Here is a 19,398-nt window from a genome sequence, read left to right as displayed (position 1 = left end):
ATCCTGCAAATTGATCAACACAAAGCCAGGTGCTTACTTGCAAAGCAAGGTCTGTAACAACATAAGTGTCAGAGAATCTGAAACTTTCTTATGCTATGTCCATATTATTTCTTTGTCCTTGCAACAACTGAGAGTGTTCAGGGAGTGGAAGAACACAGCCCCATAAACTGAGAAGGAAATGTCAGTTTTCAGTCCAAATATCCTGGATTTGTTTCTTCGCTTGCATGTACTGGGAATACTGAATTATATTTCAGTTTTATTGGCAGCTGTTTTATTTTGTATTTACAATGACCTAGATTGCCAGTTTGCAATCTGTCTGCAAAGCAGTTGAAACATAGCTGCACTCTCCCAGAAGAAGACTTGGGGAATTGTCTGGCAGGCACAAATAGTACAGCACCATAAGCACATGCCTCTTCTAATCCTCCCAGTTCCTATGGAACTAGAGAACAAAATATTATAAGAATGTGCCTAAACTTAGAATTTAAAATATATATATAAAAAAAAAAAAAAGTAGTAGTCATCCAGGAAATAATATTCAAGTCATCCAGTCAATAATGCTTCTGCAGGTATATAACATGGAGCTTTGATTTCTTTTGAGAAATATAATACATCCAGCACAAACGTGGATTAGGAATTTAACAGGAATTTATCTTCTTTCTTCCCAAGATTTTGCAAGCATAGGAATAGCTGCAAAAACTGATACATGCTTATATTTTAAAGGTGCAGAAAGGGACCTCCAATATCAAAAAGCCAATGGAATAATAGCAAGTATTGAACTTTCTAACTTTTTTTCTTCTTCTTCAGTTTTTTGATCCTGATGTATTTCAATTCTGAGAAACAATTCAGGTGATTCAGTGCTTGCTACAGAGCAGCTTTTGAAAAAGTAAAGAATCTGCTACCCTAATCTTTCTCTTCCCAATGCTCACTTGCAGAAGGAACTAAAGAAACCTTTCCTGTGAATAACGTGCTAGGCTGCACAACATCACCACCACCGTATCTGGCTCTGAACCAGGAATTCATAGTAACACCTTACATAAGCATTATATTCATTAATGGATTGGTAAAGACAATGTCAAACCCAAGAACAACTCTGACAGTAAAACTGCAGCAGCATCCTATTATTAGCACCACAATCAGTCAAATGCTGAAAGATTTTTAAGGGAATTTTGGGATCAGTAGTGTGTCAGCAATACAGTAATGATGGCAATTCATGGTCATTTCAATCACAAGTTTAGGTTTTTAGTTTTGAGGTAAAGTATTTGCTCTTGTTATTACATCATTGTCCCTTATATTGTCAACCACTCTAGCCTCAAATTTTTCTCAAGTACAGAAAAAGCTTCCCTTTTCCTGTCATCCAAGTCCCTCTGTACGAATGAAATTTGCATAAAAGAGAATGCACAACAGACACCACTCTAATCCTGTTTTAACCATATTTTTAGAGCACTGCAAATAGCCTTGTTAAAACAACAGTGTCTTATTTGACATGGTTGTTCAGAGATGAAAGTTTTGCACATGAATTTCTTTGAGTGGTTTAGTAATAACTGCAGTTTACTGTCACCTGTACAAAGAATGCTGGTCAAATTCTTTCTTCTGAGAATTTTGAAGGAAGAATTGTGTTTCATTTTAAAGGTAGTGACTGCACTTTGCCTTTACTATATGCATTATAGTATGAGTAAAAATGAAAGAGATCTGATCTGTGGGAGAAGGTAAAACTATAAAAATAAAAATGCAAATATTTAAGAGATGTATTTCTATTGTATGAATGATATTTTGTCCTGTGGCAGGAAAGAAAAACTGTGTGATGGACTACTAAGATGTGCAAGTTTGTATGAAGTAGAAGGAATGACACACATTGTCCACCTTCTCCACATGTAATTCCATCTGTAAAAGCATTTGGGATGAAGTTCTCATAATCTCTGCCCACTGAACTAACAAAATACTCAATTTTCCTCTGTACATGTGCCTTGTTTATTTAATTGATTATCTTCTCTAAAAGGTAAATGTGTACTACTCTTGGAAGCGGTTCATAGTGAGGAAATCCAGCACTTTTTATAGAGTTTCCACCGAAGTCAGTGAGTTCAGTACAGGAACACAGTTATTTATGAATCTCAGGTTTACTTTGTATGTATGACATAATTCGGTAGTTTTTCACCAGACTAACTTGCTCTTGATTCCTAAATCACTCCTTGAAATTAAACTAGCAAAATAACAAGGTAAAATATCATTGACGAATAATAGACTGTCCCAAAAGGAAATTAAAACAAATTACACAAACAAGGACGTGAAATAGAAAAGCATATTTAGGACTCTCCTTTTCTTGCCATAAATGGTCTTTTATCATGTTTTATCACACTGCAGAGATCAACACAGGAAAGATTTAAGACCTGTTTTTATTCCCTGCTTCACACTCTTGAAAACCTGGAATTCATCCATTAAATTATTAAAAGTTGCATCTTCCACTGGAACTGCATCTAGTTTTCATGGTGTACACGTAATGTGCATGTGTATGTACCGTGCAGGGAAAATCTCTGCAGCAAGCACTCAGGTACCAGCATGCGTCATGGCCAGAGTGTTTGTCTGGGACTGACTGTAAGAAAAGTTTGGCTGTTTACAGTTGCATGATGTGACACAATAATATCTGAAAGGAATTTTGTCTTCAGGAATATATGTTGCTTGTTGAAAATGCCCTTGAAAATATAACAACCTAAGTGAACAGAATGGCTACTCAGAAATAAGATGACTCAGGAGGAAATATTATTATCATTTCTATCCCGAGGCAGTAAAATTTACTCAATAACTTCCATGTTGTCTAACCTCTAAACTACCTTAGAAGTGCCAGAAACAATCTTTTCAGCAACAAGAAGAAAATGGGAATTTAAGTAAACTTCATTCCTAAATAAAATCTGTAGGGGAAAAAAAAAAAAAAAAAAAAAAAGTTTAAAAAGGGCAAAGATCATCAGTCTCATAAGGATGCAATCTTTAATTAGGAAGGAACAATTCAAGCAAGGAAATCTCAAGTCTGTGCATATTTCATATATTCAGTTTTGACCATAGAAGCAAATCTTTGAAAGGGTCCCTGTTGTTTCTCTGATGTTTTTGCCAGGGGAGGTATTACAACAGTCCAAAGCAAGGTGGATAGGCTAGAAGTGGTTCCAGCAATCAGAGTATAGAATTAGTGGGAGTTAAAAAGAAAACCACTGCCAGAGTCATTGGTCCTCAAAGTCAGGTGTCAAGTTTAGAAATGGACACTTAAGACTTAAAAACAAGAAAGCCTTTAAAGAGAGAGGAAACAAAGAAAGAAAAGTAAGTGCAGAACTGAAGGCTAAGAAGAGAGAAAAAGGACCACATAAGAATACAGAGATTTACAAGTACTAGGAAAAAAAAAGTTTTTACCTAGCAGAAGGATGGGATTCACAGCAAAAGCCATGATTAAACACTGCAATAACAAATAATATTAACCACAATCATCCCATGAGCAATTTCCAGACTAATAAATTGGGGATGTTGACACCTGAACAGGATTATAAGTTATGACTCCTTCAGTTGAGCATCTGAACAACCCCCCCACCTCCTCCAAGCACATCTGGCTTCCTCAGTGTGTGCATTCTAGTGACAGATGTCATTTCTAGAGCAGCCAGGGATGCAAAAATGAACATAAAGCACTATATTATCAATTATATACTGCACAAAGGAACTGGATGATGAAAAGTTTTGATATAGATCCAGAAAGCCCAAAGAATAGAAATTCAGTCCCACAGAGGAAGAGGTAGCTGAGAAAGTTGTTATTCTATGCAGCCTCAAGTAGACATCAGAGCACAGAAGTTTGCAATCATTGCCTTGCAGCTCATGCCTTGGTCAATGTGGGGGGTGAAACACAAGTGGGTGACTTTCATTCCCTTTCATTCTTTCATTCCCAGAGCTGAGGTTTGCTATTAGAATTCTGATAGATAAGAAAAGAAACAGCATCAGGTAGAAGACAAAACAGTTCTCCTTAGTTTTGCAAACTTCATTCCAACATAATAATCAAGATTTTTCTACTTTGCTAGACCAAACTTATCAAGTTTCAACCTGAAAATATTAAGATGACTGTTCCAACATACATATAAGAGAAACTAAAGCCAATTAAATGTAACTTATTCTTATGCAGTTATAACTTGCCATGAGTCTGGTTAATTCAGGACAGGACTGTTTCTCCTAACTTCCAGAAGCAGTATGAGAACTGCTATCACCAGTATACTGCATTCTGAGAAAAATCCTCTTAACCCACCTGTATGTAAAACAAACAAACACCTGTTTTGTGCCTATGAAGTAGAGCACTGGTTCCAGGCACCAACATTTTATCCCTGCTTCACCTTTCCGGAGTCTGAGAGCAACCCAGACTTTAAAACATAGCTTCTGTCTGCATTGATCTGTGTGTATTAAAGTACCGGTTTGGATATGATATTATGCTACCTTTGTATGGGTCATATAAGAACTATAAAAGAACCTATAAAGCACTCCCTTATAAGACAAATTCTGAGGCCTCACATCAGCAATTTGCTTTTCAAAGCGCCAGTGTGGTCAAACAACCCAGCATATGATCATCTTTCACCTTGATTGTACTTTGGGGAAATGAGACAAGACTTTCCAATGTCAGGCCTGTGGTAATAATTCCTACAAATATGTAGGGTTCCTTTTATTATCAATATCAAGTGTTATATTGCAGCTATACATTTCCAAAGCTCCGTGAAATAGAGGCAAATCTTGCAAAAAAAAAAAAAAAAGTTTTGTCACATCAACTGTATTAAACAAAAAAAAAAAAAAAAAAAAAAAAAAAAACTTTTCTAAAGAAAATCCTTAACTCTAGGGATTGACTTGAAGAAGGAAAAAGAAAAAGTGGTTATGTCAAAAAGAAACATAAAGACCAAAAGATTCAGTGGGAAGGAAACATAATTTGATGGAAATTGCAGGACATTCTTGCTGCCATTGAGAAAGGAATTAGGGTGTGGGGTACTGCTTAATGCTGTGTCATGTGGAACATAAGTCAATAAAACTTTAGTTATTCACTAAAATGCCACTGTGAAGTCTCCTTGCATGACTTTGCCACTGCTGTTCTGTATGTAAGGTTTGAATTACTCTACCGGGAGCATTTTCTGTTTACTTTCCTTATCTCAACAATTTATTACAATTGTTGCAACACCATGTTATGATATCAATATTAATAGCAACACATCAATAATAAGATGACTTTTTATGTTTCGCAGCCATACATGGAAATTTTCAGAAGCTGCATTGCATATTATTACAGTTAAGTATTCAATGATCCAGAATCATTTTGGGGACGAAGTATAGCAAAACAGAGAGCAATAATTCACTAACAACATCAGAACATACACAAAAGTCAAAAACAGTCTAAACTTAAAAACATAAAGTCAAATTATTTTCTGTGTCATACATTAAAAAGTCAACTGAATAAATTACAGAACTGATCCTGAATCAGCACAACACCTCCACAGGGTGTCTCACCTGTGATGCATCTTTTAGATGCAGACCTGAACGCCTCCACAAAAAAACTTATTTAAGGCTGCAAGTAGCAGATGAAGACAAACGTCAGTAAAGAGCAAAGTTGTACTCCTTTTTCCCTTGCTTCTCTGTCCATTGGAGTTAGTGCAGAACTACTTACACCTCAGGGAAAGTGTGCACCGCCAGGCAGGAATCCATTGGAGATCCCAGAGTGATAACTTAGCCCCACAGGTCCAGACACAGCCCTAGACAGCAACTTCCATGGAGCAGCAAAACTGTAATGTAATAAAAATATTTTTACCGGTTACAAAAATAGCTGTAAATTTGAGTCTCAGAAACACCCCAGCCTTCCTGAGCATGCACACATTTCCACATGCACACTTCTGAGAGCAGGTTAACAAAAAACAGCTGCTGAAGAAGGTGTCTGAAAGGGCCTGGGCTTCCTAAAAGCTACGAAGTGAGAGCCTCCTGCTTGCTTGTTCCTGTCATCCTCAGTAAGCTTCTATCAACAGTGTTATGAGGAGATTAAATATGTTATTTGTAGGTTTCTGCCAATATACGGATTAGGGCTGAGTTACTGCTGGATAGTTTTCTATTATTAGTGAATGAAGCTGCAGCCTAGCCAAAGCATTTTTCCTGCTACCTTGTCTTTCTCTTTGCCATAATTGTTACAAAGAGGTACTTGCAACTCAGTAGTCTACTGAAAAACTGACAAGTTTAGTCCAGCCTAAATTGAACATGGTCAGTGGTCTTGTTTAACAAATTGCATTCTCTTGGTTTTTTAAGTCTAAAAAGGCTTGTGTTTGTTGTCTAGCACCATCTCACTTTCTCTGCACTATGAGAATGCTGCGTAGACAAGACTTTTTCTGACAAAATTTAGGCATCTATTGGAAAGGAGACAAAATGCATCCAACAGATTTTTGAATTGGTCCCGATATAAAATTACCATGTACTGACTAATATCTTATTGCAGGGGTGCTCAACATTTTTCACTCAATGAACAAGAATTCCTAGAGTATTTGCCCTGGGGACTTCTACTATTCCAGATGTGATTTAACAAGTGTCCTGTGGGAAGGTAAGAATTGCTTACATAGAAAACTACTTCTTGCATCTTTTACATGTTTTTAATGCAGCTTAACATATCAAAACAAAGAAAGCAAGATGGCACTAACACAGATGTCCACCACTTTGTGCACCACCAAGCCGATGTATCCCTAGACCACAGCATCACGGCAGTGTTAGCAGTCAGAATATTGCACGTGTCTCTGTGAATTTTAAGTTGCTAAATAAGTAACATTGACACGACCTAGATAAGGAAGCAGTGTAAAACGAAAAAGACAACTTGCTGCCAAAACTAACAAAAAAGTTCCTGGCTAAAAGGTGTTGGGAGCTATCAAGTGACATTGACTTCAGTGGAACATGACCGAAAAGCAGCCAACAAACTGCCAGTCTCAATCACTATTGTCTCTGTTTCGCTTGCACTTAATGTCAGAACGATATGAGATGCTCGCAGAGACAGCCCGTGAGAGGTGCTAATTCAGTGACGAAGTTCACCAAGAGAAGACCCTAGCGAACACTTGTCAAAAATGTCAAAAGGACATTGAGGAAATTAGGCATTCACATCTAGATTTTTAAGAGAATCTGGGCCGCAGAGAAACAGAACAACATTAAGTGAGTCGCTGCATATAGCTGTTCCCCAGTTTTTTGGATGTGACTTTCAAGTGTGAAAACACTTGAAAAACAATGAGAGATCAAGTTTTGGACCATACCAAGCACTTAAATAAAATTAATTTTACTGAATTTATATATGTTATATTTATATAGCTAGGAAACTATCTTAGAGTTTGGGAATTTGTCCCAAATACTATGAAAATAAATATATATTCGGAGATTCACATCTGCCGTGCAGCTTGAGTACTCATTTGTGATTATAAAGCAGAAATAAAAACCAAACAAGCAAAAAACCACACACACAATCAAAAAGGCAGCATTTTGCATGCACTTGGCACAGCTCCAGATGTGCAGAACTCCAAGTTTTCAGCGTATGCAGTGGAACAAATCACACAGATGTCAATGACATGGTGACATTTCATTTTATATCAAGGTTCCACCTCTGAGGTGGAACCAAGCTTTACTCACCACCTCACCATCTAATTTTAGGCAGTGCTCTGTCCACAGAGTTTTTACAGAAAAACCTGAGGTCAAGCCACCAGAGCTCCAGGGATGCCAGCTGACCCAAAAGCATTGCTCTACTGGTTTGGTGTCAGCACAGCAGCGCTTTTGGTTTGCTTGGCTGCTACAACAGAGCATGAGGGAGGGTGGAAGAAGCTGAGCAATGAATGAAAGATAAAGCATGGACAGGAGCCAGGTGTAAATTCCAAACTCAGATACAGAGTTGGAGGCATAGATGTGATTTGTGTACAATATTTATTTAGTAGCACATGCATTGTGTAGTACAAGATTGCTATGCAATGTTGGTATGGCTTATATCTGAATCAATCTTTAAAGCAGAAACACCGCACACGTCGGACCATAAAAAACAGCTAACTCTTAAAACCAGGTAAAACAGATTATGACAGCAAACTAGAAAGGCATTTTTGCATGTCGAAATTCATAAATATCATATTTAGACTTCACATAGAAAAAAATGCAAGGTCACTTTCAGCAGATCCAGTGAACACTATCATACTGTACGTTGAGTTTTAGCATAATATAAAGCCATCTGGTATGGAAACTCAAGCTCAGCAGATGCATTTCAAAAACGGAGCATTCATTTTTATTGTGTACTAAAATTACATTTAAAGTGTGCTCAAAAGCATAACTAAAGCATATTGTCCCTTCTAGCATTTATATTGCAGACATCAATGAGGCCTGTATTTGTTGATTCTGTGTTAAGATCTTTGGTCCTCTTCCTATCCCTGGTTAACTTCAACACAGAAGACCACAATCCCACTTAAACCACCTGCACGTTTGATTTTGTATACAAACCACAGTAATTGAAGTGTGAAAATAAATCTACCTGTATCTCATTCTGCTTCTCTAAGGTCTGCAAAGACAATTTTCCGTCACCATTTACTTTCCTACCATTTCTGTTACACAATGTCTGGGTCCCAGAGAGCTTCAGGGTGCTATGAAACCTCCTTTGGGTTGTGGAGCTTTGCTCCACTCCTGCTTCTGGGTCCTCCTGTTCTCTCCACACTTACCTCACTCGTGACTCGTGGGGGTGAGGAATCTCCGTGATTCCAGATTCTTGTTTCTCTCCCAGATCTTTCATCACAACAGGAATATTGCCAGCACAGATCTCACCTTGGCCAGCCCTACCAGGGGCCAAGGCATTACTCATGTTTGACTTGCTACACTGCCAGCCCCCCCATCTCCTTTTTTATGGCTTCCCTAAATTCTAGCTCTCAAGTTCAGGGCTTCTATAATGCCATAGTTAGATACTATCTGCATCTTATAATTCACACTTACACATTATGCGATGCTCTCAATGAAGGGCTCTATATAAAAATAAATAAATGCATGAGTTGGATTCTATGTCAGCAGTATTCCTCCTTGGAAACACATCTTTATATTGAATGCCTTGGAAATGTATAACACTAACCTTGTTTAACTTCCTTTCCTGTTATATAGCTCAGACGTCACAGATTCATGCACTGGCTTTCAACACTGTTTCTTTTGTTTCCCCATAAACCTGTTTGATTCCTAGACCAAGAGATAAACATTAAATACTTTGGGTTTTTCTTTTGTTTGCAAAGAATGGAAATATAATCGTGCCTGGCAGAGGTAAGGAACTGCTGAAAGTCAAATCAATTCTGTATCTATGGGCCCAGAGTAAAAGAAGGGAGCAGTCTGAAAGCCTAATTATCTCAAAGACTTCTGAGATGTGCAATAAGCTTATAGAAAAGCACTGCCTGTCAGCTTGTGTTGCTTAATTACAGCTTATGGATGGTTAAATCAGTGGCGCGGTCTGACTGGTTGAATGTGACTAAGTGTTTTGTGACCACCCTCAGAAAGAACAATTCATCCATGTATGTTTTCAATATTGTTCTGTAACTCCATCTTTCAGAAAAATGTCCTATTTTCAGAGTTACAAACAATTCAGCATATAATTGAGAATCAGGAACCCACCATCTCTGCTCATTTGGAAATGCAATAGGTTGTACAGGTGGTACAGCACACACATGTACATTGTACATGTTGTGAATTCACTAGGTACCACTCACATAACAGGTGCTTTGATGTTTACGTCAATAAATAAATGAGAAGACGTAATACGGAATCAGACTGCATTTTTTTCAGTCCACTCATCAAAAAATATTTGAAGGATTAATCACATTTAACTATCTACTAGCTTTTTCCTCTGAGCTATAGGGTCACAAATTATATTTGTCAAAATAACATTGTAAATTTTTTAATGCACATGAATTTTATTTATCCATTTGGAAGGTTCTGAAAAGGCTGCAAAATGTAAGGGCCTACCATTTTATTTACAGACTTCCACCGTCTCTACAATGCCATCTGAATAGACCACTATAGGAATTTTGAGAACAAAATATTAGCAACATAATTTTGTCATCCAATAGAAAAATTAGTTAGAAGCTGAGGATGGCAAATTAGCCTGGAAGAGAATACAAGTAGGTTAATGAACTATTCAGATAAACCCTCAGAAGTCACAGCAATTCTTTGTAACAAGAAAGGCTGCATGTCTTCTATTAGAAGGAAAGAACAGCTCAAGAGCTCTTAAGGTTTGACATTTACAGAAGGTCAGGCTACATGCTCTCTTCTGGCCTTATACACTGCAGAAAAAGTTCTCTCTCTCATCAGCTCTCCTTAAACTAAGATACTATTAAAATCTCTGGGGCTGTGCACAGATGTACAGAATGAATAAATTTCTGTCTTTGAGAATGAAGGTTGCTGGTGAAAAGCACACAACATTAAAGCAGCTTTCAATGTAACTTCACCAAGAAGTATTTCTTATTGTCCTTTTAAAAATAAATATATGATAATACAATCAATAAGTAACAGTGCCATATCACTATATGAAACAGTAGTATTTTAACAATTTATTCATGGATGCTCTAGTGACAGTTTTCAACAAGGTCCCAACCTAAAAGTAATTCATGGCACATTCAGTTCTCTTCAAATCAAGTTTACAGAATATATGAGCATCTATCTGCAATATTATGTTGTTCTATAATTTTTATGTTAACATTATCAGTTGCATTACACAATGCTAATAGGATCATGATTTAGCATTAGTCAACAAAGAGAAAACAATTGTCATGGTTTAGTTAATTAGGGTCTCGTTTTCAGGGTTAGAAGAACTATTTAGAATATTATACAAATTAGTTTCAATACTAAGAGTATTGAAGAGTATGCTAAGATTATTTTGGTATTTTTTTTCTTACAAAATATATGTAAGGGGGATAATAAAACTATATATGAGCACAAAGAGCAGAGATTAGGTCTGAGGAATAGCATACATTGAGATCCTAGCATTTCATTTCCTACAAACCTATTGTATTCTCACCAGAGGGTTGGGGGTCAGGTGGAAGAGAAGGGAGGGGAAAAATAACTATAACAACCTTTAGTTGTACTCATGTACTGTTCTGTCTCATTTCTCCAATAAAAATGAGTTTCCTTGGAACCAAAGGCATAGTTTTCCATCCATAAAAATCACATCCTCAAACCACTTCCATCTCTCCCAGCCATGAAATGACCTCCTAAAGCCAACTGTCTGTGGTTGTTGAAAGTTGCTGTGCACATTCTGTAAAATGGAGTACATAGGTGAAATATAGAATCATATTGCACTCTTGGGATTTCCATTTTTAAAACATTATCTCAAGAAACCCTGAAAGCAAGCATTAAATGCACACTTACCTTCTGAAAAATATGTTTCTTCACTGAATCCTCACAGCATCAAAAACAGCCATCTTCCATATGTCAAACTAATCCAATTTTGTTTTGGAAAAAATTGCTGCTCTCCTGCAAGTTCTTTGTGATAAAGTTGATATTCACACATAACTTCTCTCAGGGGCCACTGCAAGAAGTTATTTGGAACATGGGTCCAGTCATCTGGTAGTTGTAAGGAAAACACATATTTTTATGTGGAAAAAAAAAAATAAAAATCCAAAAGGCCTGCAGAGGAAGGTAAAGAAATCTAGAAGTATTATACTATAAAGATTTAAGGTTCATTCACAGTTATTCTCATACCATTTCTCATACCATTTTTGTAAATAAAAAAAAAAAGTATGTACAAAAATTATAGATGGTCACAGAATAGTTGAAGTTATTGAAAGGTGCTTGGTCTGGAATTATTCCCAACTTCACCATCTTCATCCTTCGGCATACATATGTGACAGTAAGATTTGTAAAAATCATTCTGGATGCTTGTACTGTACTAAAACGAATAAATAAATAAATAAAATTAACTCAAAGTGACCAAATTTATTAATGTGTTAAAAAAAAAAAAAAAATCTATGTCAAGGCATGGAATGGAATTCTGGTGAATTCTGGATCTTGTAAGCAAAACGTGTGTATTTCCATTGCTAGTGTACCTTCTCCTCGCATATAATTTAAAATAATGATCCAGTGAACTCCAGCTACAAGTGTTTAGATTCTTCTTCAACATCCACAAATAACTCCTTGATTTTAACGAGGTTTCTCTCCACCTCCAATATACCCAATTAGTGAACACTTCTCTATGCTTTATAATTTTGAGAAGCCTTAGGCAGAGAAATCTAAAGCAAAGAGGCAGAGAGTGCTGGTATTGCTAGAGAAAAGAGCAAGAGCTAATATATACAGTAGAGATGCATTATATAGATTACTCTGGCACAGGATGATGACTTCTGCAGCTGCCTCCTGCAAGAAATTGAGTGGTTATACATATGAAGCATAACTCAGTATAATTGCTTTGGTTAGGTTGCAGAGGTGAGTGCCACTGTAAGTGGAAGTTCTCATTTGCAAATAGTAAGATCTGAAGTTACAGTTCATTACTCTAACAGTAATAATGAAATTACACAGTGTTTAAAACTCCATGGTTATATTAACCTGCAAAAGTGCAAACTTATCACAAAGATAAAACTAGGGTAGCACAAGACAATCCACAGCAATGCATAACTGCTACACAGATGGACATGTGTGCAAACTACCTGCAAGGCTCAGAGTAAATAACTGGAAGCCATGGACTAAAATAACAGAAATTACACCTAAGATACAATTGCTTTAAGTCACAGGGCTGTAACAAGCTTAGTCCAAAACCTGTAACTTTCTGCCTCCAAAGGTTCCTTTAGGACTAAGTAAGCACACTGGTAGTGTCACGCAGACAAGCTCCACAATGCCTCCAACACAACACAAGAGGCCAACAAAGAGTTTTCAGGTATTTCAGAAGTAGGAATGAATTGGTCAGTTGTTATCAAGGTTCCCTACATAGTTATGATTTCAGAACTGATATCCACAGGGAGGTAAGTTCACCATCAAAACAAGACTGCGCACCAGCATGGTACAACTGACATTACGTGTGACTGGTTGTAATGAAGCTACTACTATTTTCTTTATCAAACATTTGTAACATCAAACAAACATTTGCAGAGTTACCCTATTTGACCCATACAAATACGGCAAAATTTTCCATACGTCTGTCCCAGTCGTGTGTCTGCCACTGGATGCTGCAATCCTTGCAGTAACATGACCTAAACTTTTGAAAGCTCCCCTGTGTTCTCACCATTCTGCACCTGCAAAAAAAAAAAAAAAAGGTTACAGAAACTTCTTTTCCACATTAATGCTACCAGCTTAAACACAGACATAAGAAAAGTGGAAAAGAACAAAAGGTAACAAGTGTAAATCTTTTCCACCCTCTGATGAAATCAGCTCTTTGCTCAGGCATATGAGTCCTTGCTTCTCCTGAGCTCTAGGTCAAAGTATGACTTCAAATGCAATATCAAGTGATGTTTCCCATTCCCTCTCTCTTAAATAAGAGATCAGTAGAAATGGTGTGCAGTTGAGCAGGCAACACCATCTAGCTGGGGAAACATGGATCTGAGATGTACAGCTTTATACCCATTAAAAGGATAGCAGTTGAGCAGAAAATACAGAAAAGGGCAGACTTGAAGCCAAGGCTTTAAAAGTGATAAAAGCAAAGTACAGCATGTCTCGCTCCATCCCTTGGATACTTTTAAGTTGTACATTAGTTGAATTCACATATCAAGTATCTGGACTATTAAGGAGAGAACTGTGTGGAAAAAGTTTTCAGTTAACTACCAATCAATCAAAATCCATAAATGAAACACACTTGGACACATCAGAAAATACCCTGATCTCAAGACAATATTCATCAATGTCAGATGACAAATTTAGGATGAATTTGGATAAATCACTGGACACCTTCAAGAAATTCCACTGTATATTTGATAGCTCAGAGACTTTGCATCTGCTATAGCCTCTGTTAGAAGGGTCAGTTGTGTTAAGTTGTTTTACTTTTCTAACAGATAAATTGATCTTGATGTCAAATTTCGCCATCTCTCCATTTTCCATTATAATTAGGCCATGTGATGAAGTCTACTTTATTTGCAAATCCTTCCCCCTCCTCAAGATAATAAAACAAGAGTTTCAACATCAATTTTATCACTCTCCACTGAACTTGGCATCCCTGGAATGCTGTAATTCATGTAATGGAAGTGCACTCCAGTGAACTTTCTGTAATGATAGCATAGTTAGAAAATTTAGGCTTCAATTAAAATGTGAATCAGCCAGAGTTAAAATACCATTTCTGGTGAAATTGTTCCATTAAATGTTGGAGTCCAGGCCACTAAACAGAAGAGATCTAGTTATTATGTTCAGTTCTGTCTGTGTTATTCTGATCAGCCTTAAATACCATTTGAAACAAAATAGGCAACGTATCTGGTACATTATGAAGCCAATATCATAGCTGGCTGTTATATTCTCATTACATTTTTTTTTCTCTTAAACTGAGTACTGAAAGGAATCCTAGAGATTTATGTGAGTAACACGTTTTTTTCTGCTGACAACAATTTTACATCACATTTGTGTATTCCCCCGATTCTCTTTATTTCTTTTTAGACTTGCAAGTACTAGCACATAGCTATTAAAAAGGGGAATGAACCATCCTCTCCCCCTCCCCCCTAAAAAAAACAAGCTTTAATTTCTCAAATTGTTCTCTGATTAGTATTTTTGTGTGAATTTTACTGAAATAAAATAAAAAAATCTGTGAGGATGCTGCTTCATATGTTCTCAAATTAAGAAAACATTAAATGATAGAAAGTTAGATAAAGACAATTTGGATTAAAAATGTTAAGACAATCAAGGATTGAAACTCTTAGGTTGCATGAAAAACTGCAGTGCCATCAGCTTTGTTCAGTGTCCCACTTGCTGAAGTTATGAATATTCAGAATAGGTGAACAAATAATTTATGGGCTCTTTGGGCACCGCATGGAGTCTCCCTGTCCCAGGGGAGTGCTGGATGCATTTTGCCTGAAGCCTCATAGTGCAGACAGGAGCATACAAATCGTTACGCCTTCCTGAGACTATGCACAGGGGAACAAAATAACCTCAGACAACTCCAGCTGCTCAGACAAAAAAAGTTTGCAAATGAGATGCATTTCTTTACGCTGATAATAGAAGATTTATGTGTCTAAGAGGCAAGACATTCTGACAGCAGTTATCTTGAGAATTTTCATTCAACGTAGTCACCCTCGAGATCTTTTATGGTGGGAAAACTGCTTACAGTGCTATAGCACATGAGGTCCAACAAGTGTCCATTGCCTCCCCAGGTTTCACCACAGTTTTTGTCAGGATCACTGATTTTTCACAGTCTATTTCCTTTTCTGTTCCCTAAAGTGACATGAACTCAGGTCACAAACACTTGTGTGAGTTGAAGAAAAGCATCTTTACATAATCGTTAAAGAGGCTGTCCTTAGTTATCTCCTTTAAATATCTACCCCACATTACTGCATTTCCCATTACATACAGGGAAAAAAAAAAAAAAAAAAAAAAAAAAAAAAAAAAAAATGGCCTGGTTTTGGACTGCAATTCAAGTGTATTTCTTGATCAGAAACTCCCAAAAATTTTCTCAAGGAGAAACTGCCACCAAGAACAGGGAAATAGCAGAAAGCAAGTCACAATGGGAAATAATCCCAACTACTCCACTTACCACCTTTATGCCCTTATATACTCTGAATACAATAAAAGAAGTGTGGTTTATTGTTCCTATCGTGTAATGGGTAAGATTCTGCGCAGAGACTCTTAAAGTAAAGGAAATGATACACTTGGTCAGTAAACTTCCACCTTTCCTTACTTTATGGTAACGTATTTGTGGGCCCATGTTCTTAACAATGCCTTTGTATATTCCATTACTCTTCTTTAAAATACGCTATTTGGTTAAAAGATAATGAGATTTAGAATAATGTATAAGATGTATAAAATATTGGTTGCTGCTTCAGATTATTCCAGGTTGACTGATGCGATTCCATAACACCACATCTAATCCAAAGGCTACAACTGGCATTAAGCCAGTTGTGTAAACAAATTCATAGCCTAAGATGTGCACAGTAGTTCCCTTAAAGAGGAAAAAGATTTTGGAAAAGCAAATGCTTCATTCAAATATTTCTGTGATTACCCTAACACACCATATGTTATGGTTCCCACTGTACCCTCTAGCTTCATTAAACCTGTTTATAAAAAAAAAAATCATTCTCAACATCATTATTTTCCCAGATAGATTATCTCATTTCTAATTAAAAACGTCAATTTTGTGAAATCAATAAAGTAACCCCTCAAATCCCTTATTTTTAATAGCTATTAAGCCACTACACAGCAGATACAATCAATCTATTGTAGAAAATTTAACCAAAAAAAAAAAAAAAAGAAAGAAAGAAGAAAAAAGAAATCAGTATTCTACCTGTAACTTCTTAGTTTGCAAAGTATGTTCCTTAAACCACCTGCAAGTCATGAGGCATTGTTATTTGCTTACTGTCTTCTTTTTGGGCTACCTTAAGCCCTTAATTAAAAACAAATTAAATTAAAACTAGTTCAGGACCAATTATCCTCCATGACATTCTAATTTTCCACTCTTTACTTTTTCCTTCCCTTAAGGCCAGACACAACAGCCATCTCCACAGCTGCGGAGGGTTGGAGACAGCTCTTGCAGAGCTCATCATCACCATTCTGGGGGCTGGCCAGAGGTATCATCAACTGCAAGCAAGTTCCTCTTCTCCCCAGAGTCTGCTGTGCTGCCTCTCTTGGGCTTCCGTCTCTTGCCAGCTGAAAGGAACAGAGAGCAAACACCAGACATAAATCCCACACCCATATGGTAACCACCAGAGCCTGGCCACTGCATTAGCGCCCCCAAAATCATCTCTGAAAGGAATATATGGCACAGTACTGTAGCGAATGTATATTGGGTTCCCATAACAGTGCACAGCGACAGGGTACTGCAGTGCAGCTGTTTTTTGTTTGTTTTTACCAGATTAATTTTCCTGTACTCCACAGAAACACATGAGCTTCATGGATAATAAAGGATGAAAAATAAAATTAAAAAAAAAATAAAAAAAATATAAAAAAGGCCATTGCAAAACCGATGGCAACTCATCTTTCCCAGCACCAAACCACTGCTGGTAAGGTCCCCATCTTGGGCGAACGGAGCACCCGCAGACTGTCTAAGACCAAAACAGTCACAAGACAGTAAGTGCTAGCAGCTGCAGAAAACCCCAAGATTTTAAAACACTTCATTAACCCGAGAAGTTATTACCACTCTGATGGCTGCCTCCTGTGAAAGCAGTGTATGGCCCAAGCACACCTAAGGATGAGGTGTCCTCAGTTCTGCAGCTGGCCAGGTCCAGGCAAGAGTATGGAGCGCCGCATACCCATCATCTCTGCCAGCCTGCAACTTGGGGGAAAGATCTTAACTCACCGCTGCTGTGTTGTTGCTCTTGCTGGAGTTGAAATCACTTCAAATAATTAAAAAAAAAATATGACTTCATTGGGACTCCTTATGTCAGCAAGTCACTGCCTACAGGGGCCAGGGTTGCAAAAGCAGGGATTTTGCTTCTTGTTGTAATTACATACTGCTGGACAAAACTTTTTGCCAAATTAGCATTAAGCAACTTTGAGAAATGTGAAGGTATCACACTGCATACACTTAAAACTAAAATATGCTTTTATGTAAACTCCTGGGTATAAGTATATAATCTGTAACCCTCAGAGAAGCAGTAGGAGAGCAGAGTGACTCACAAATACTGATCCTAAGCACAGTACTGCCTTCAAAGTTGTGAGGTTTTTTTTGTCCTTTTAATTAGCATGCTGCACTTAAATGACAAGATAGCAGTTAGATGAAAAACAGAATCGTAGGGCACTTGATTTTGGCTGCTTATCCTACTTCTTAGCCACACAACCTCCCAAGAACATGGGTTCCATACTTCCTAGTCAACATAAAACGAGAGAGTTGGGAACTTCACTTCAGTTCCATGGGATATTTTAAGGTGCATATCACAATCTTCATCTCTCTGCATTTCCTACTAATAATTTATAAGTAAAGTCAATTATTTATATATATATGTATATTTATTTTTTTTTTACAAAAAAATTCCTTATAACTGTTTTAATATACTTCCACTTAACTATGAATCAAACCACTGTTAGCTCCATTTGCTCACTAAAGATCTTTAATGAAACAAGGAACTAACAAAAAAAAAAAAAGAAAACAAACAAACAAACAAACAAAACTTTATACCAATGTGAAAAGCAATTAACAGTTATCTCTCTTTGTTTTCAGCACTAGCAAAGAAAAGTGTTTTCCAAAACAACTGTGCATCTCAGGACCCTTTGCCTATAAAACTTAATTCTTCCCCACGCTTGTCGCAGGATAAGTTTTTCAAATGAGGTTATCTTAATCTTAAAATTGACTTTTTAATGATATTCATTTTTCAAAAAGCTAGGTTTTAAATCTACCAGATTTCTGGTGTCACTTGGAAAAATTCATGAAAGGATGTAGACAACAGGTTTAAAAAAAAAAAAAAAGTTACTACAAATCCCTTGCCATACTCATCGAGGTCCCTAAGGTCCCTAACTTGCATAAAGATCCCATAACACCCTAACCACCTAGCATTGTTTTCCTGAGCTAGAACAAAATATTAGGAGAAAGAATGGGGAAGAAAATATCATCCTCCATTTATCTGGCTGCTCAGTAGTTAGATTACTCAGAGGCACAAGAGAACCTAGATTCAATTCCTTTCTTACCCAAAGGAGATTCAAGTCTATATCTCTTACTTCTTGGCAGGTCTTAACCTCTCAGTCCTAAGCAACCATCAAATGAAGCTTATTCTGCTCTAAGAGTAGGTGTCAAAGCTAAGCAATTTTACAATAAATAATTAAATGTTCAATAGGTTAAAATAAGAAAGCAAACAAGTGGAATTCTTTAGTATAACTTTTATGATACCTTTATAAGACCAGTGACACTAATACTAAAGTCACTGTACAAAATATTAAATGCTTACTAGAAAACAGGCTTCTCTCTCAGCCCTTAAAATTTTATATGCAATATCTGAGACTGAATTCACCACTGCTTTTCTAGAGCTCCCATCAGCATAACGTAGCCAATTTCAACTGAACCAAGCTTGTAGCTATTTTTTCCAAAAAGATTCTCTTGACAGCTCCATCAGTATGACAGTAGGTATTTTCAACTTTTGCACAGCATAGTTTTCTACTTTCTGAATGGTAGCATAGTAGTTTTGCTAGCTGTTTAAGAAACATAAACTGTGCGATGAAGGACACTCACCAAGTTTGACCAATAACACACTCTGTAATAGATATTTTTGCCTTAAATCATTTGAACATGTCTATTATTGACTTGCCATAGCTCTCTGCTTAAATTTCCCTGTA

At 36.9% G+C, this 19,398-nt stretch overlaps 1 protein-coding gene across 1 annotated transcript in view; it reads right to left on the bottom strand.

Annotated features, from left to right (window-relative positions):
* The window catches only part of LOC311441264 (uncharacterized protein), a 119,289-nt gene that overhangs the window by 40,676 nt on the left and 59,215 nt on the right, over nt 1–19,398 (bottom strand). Inside the window, exons 9-13 of the mRNA XM_084529170.1 lie at nt 13,102–13,238; nt 11,386–11,580; nt 11,091–11,272; nt 9,107–9,207; nt 5,663–5,777 (exon numbers count right to left, since the gene is read on the bottom strand). Coding sequence (XP_084385296.1) covers nt 13,197–13,238 — 42 coding nt within the window. The 3' untranslated portion in view covers nt 5,663–5,777; nt 9,107–9,207; nt 11,091–11,272; nt 11,386–11,580; nt 13,102–13,196. The remainder of the gene's footprint in view (nt 1–5,662; nt 5,778–9,106; nt 9,208–11,090; nt 11,273–11,385; nt 11,581–13,101; nt 13,239–19,398) is intronic.

Source organism: Aythya ferina (assembly GCF_964211825.1).
Source record: "Aythya ferina genome assembly, chromosome: 9".
In the NCBI taxonomy this organism is placed as follows: domain Eukaryota; kingdom Metazoa; phylum Chordata; class Aves; order Anseriformes; family Anatidae; genus Aythya; species Aythya ferina.
This window is presented reverse-complemented; position numbering and strand designations above follow the sequence as displayed.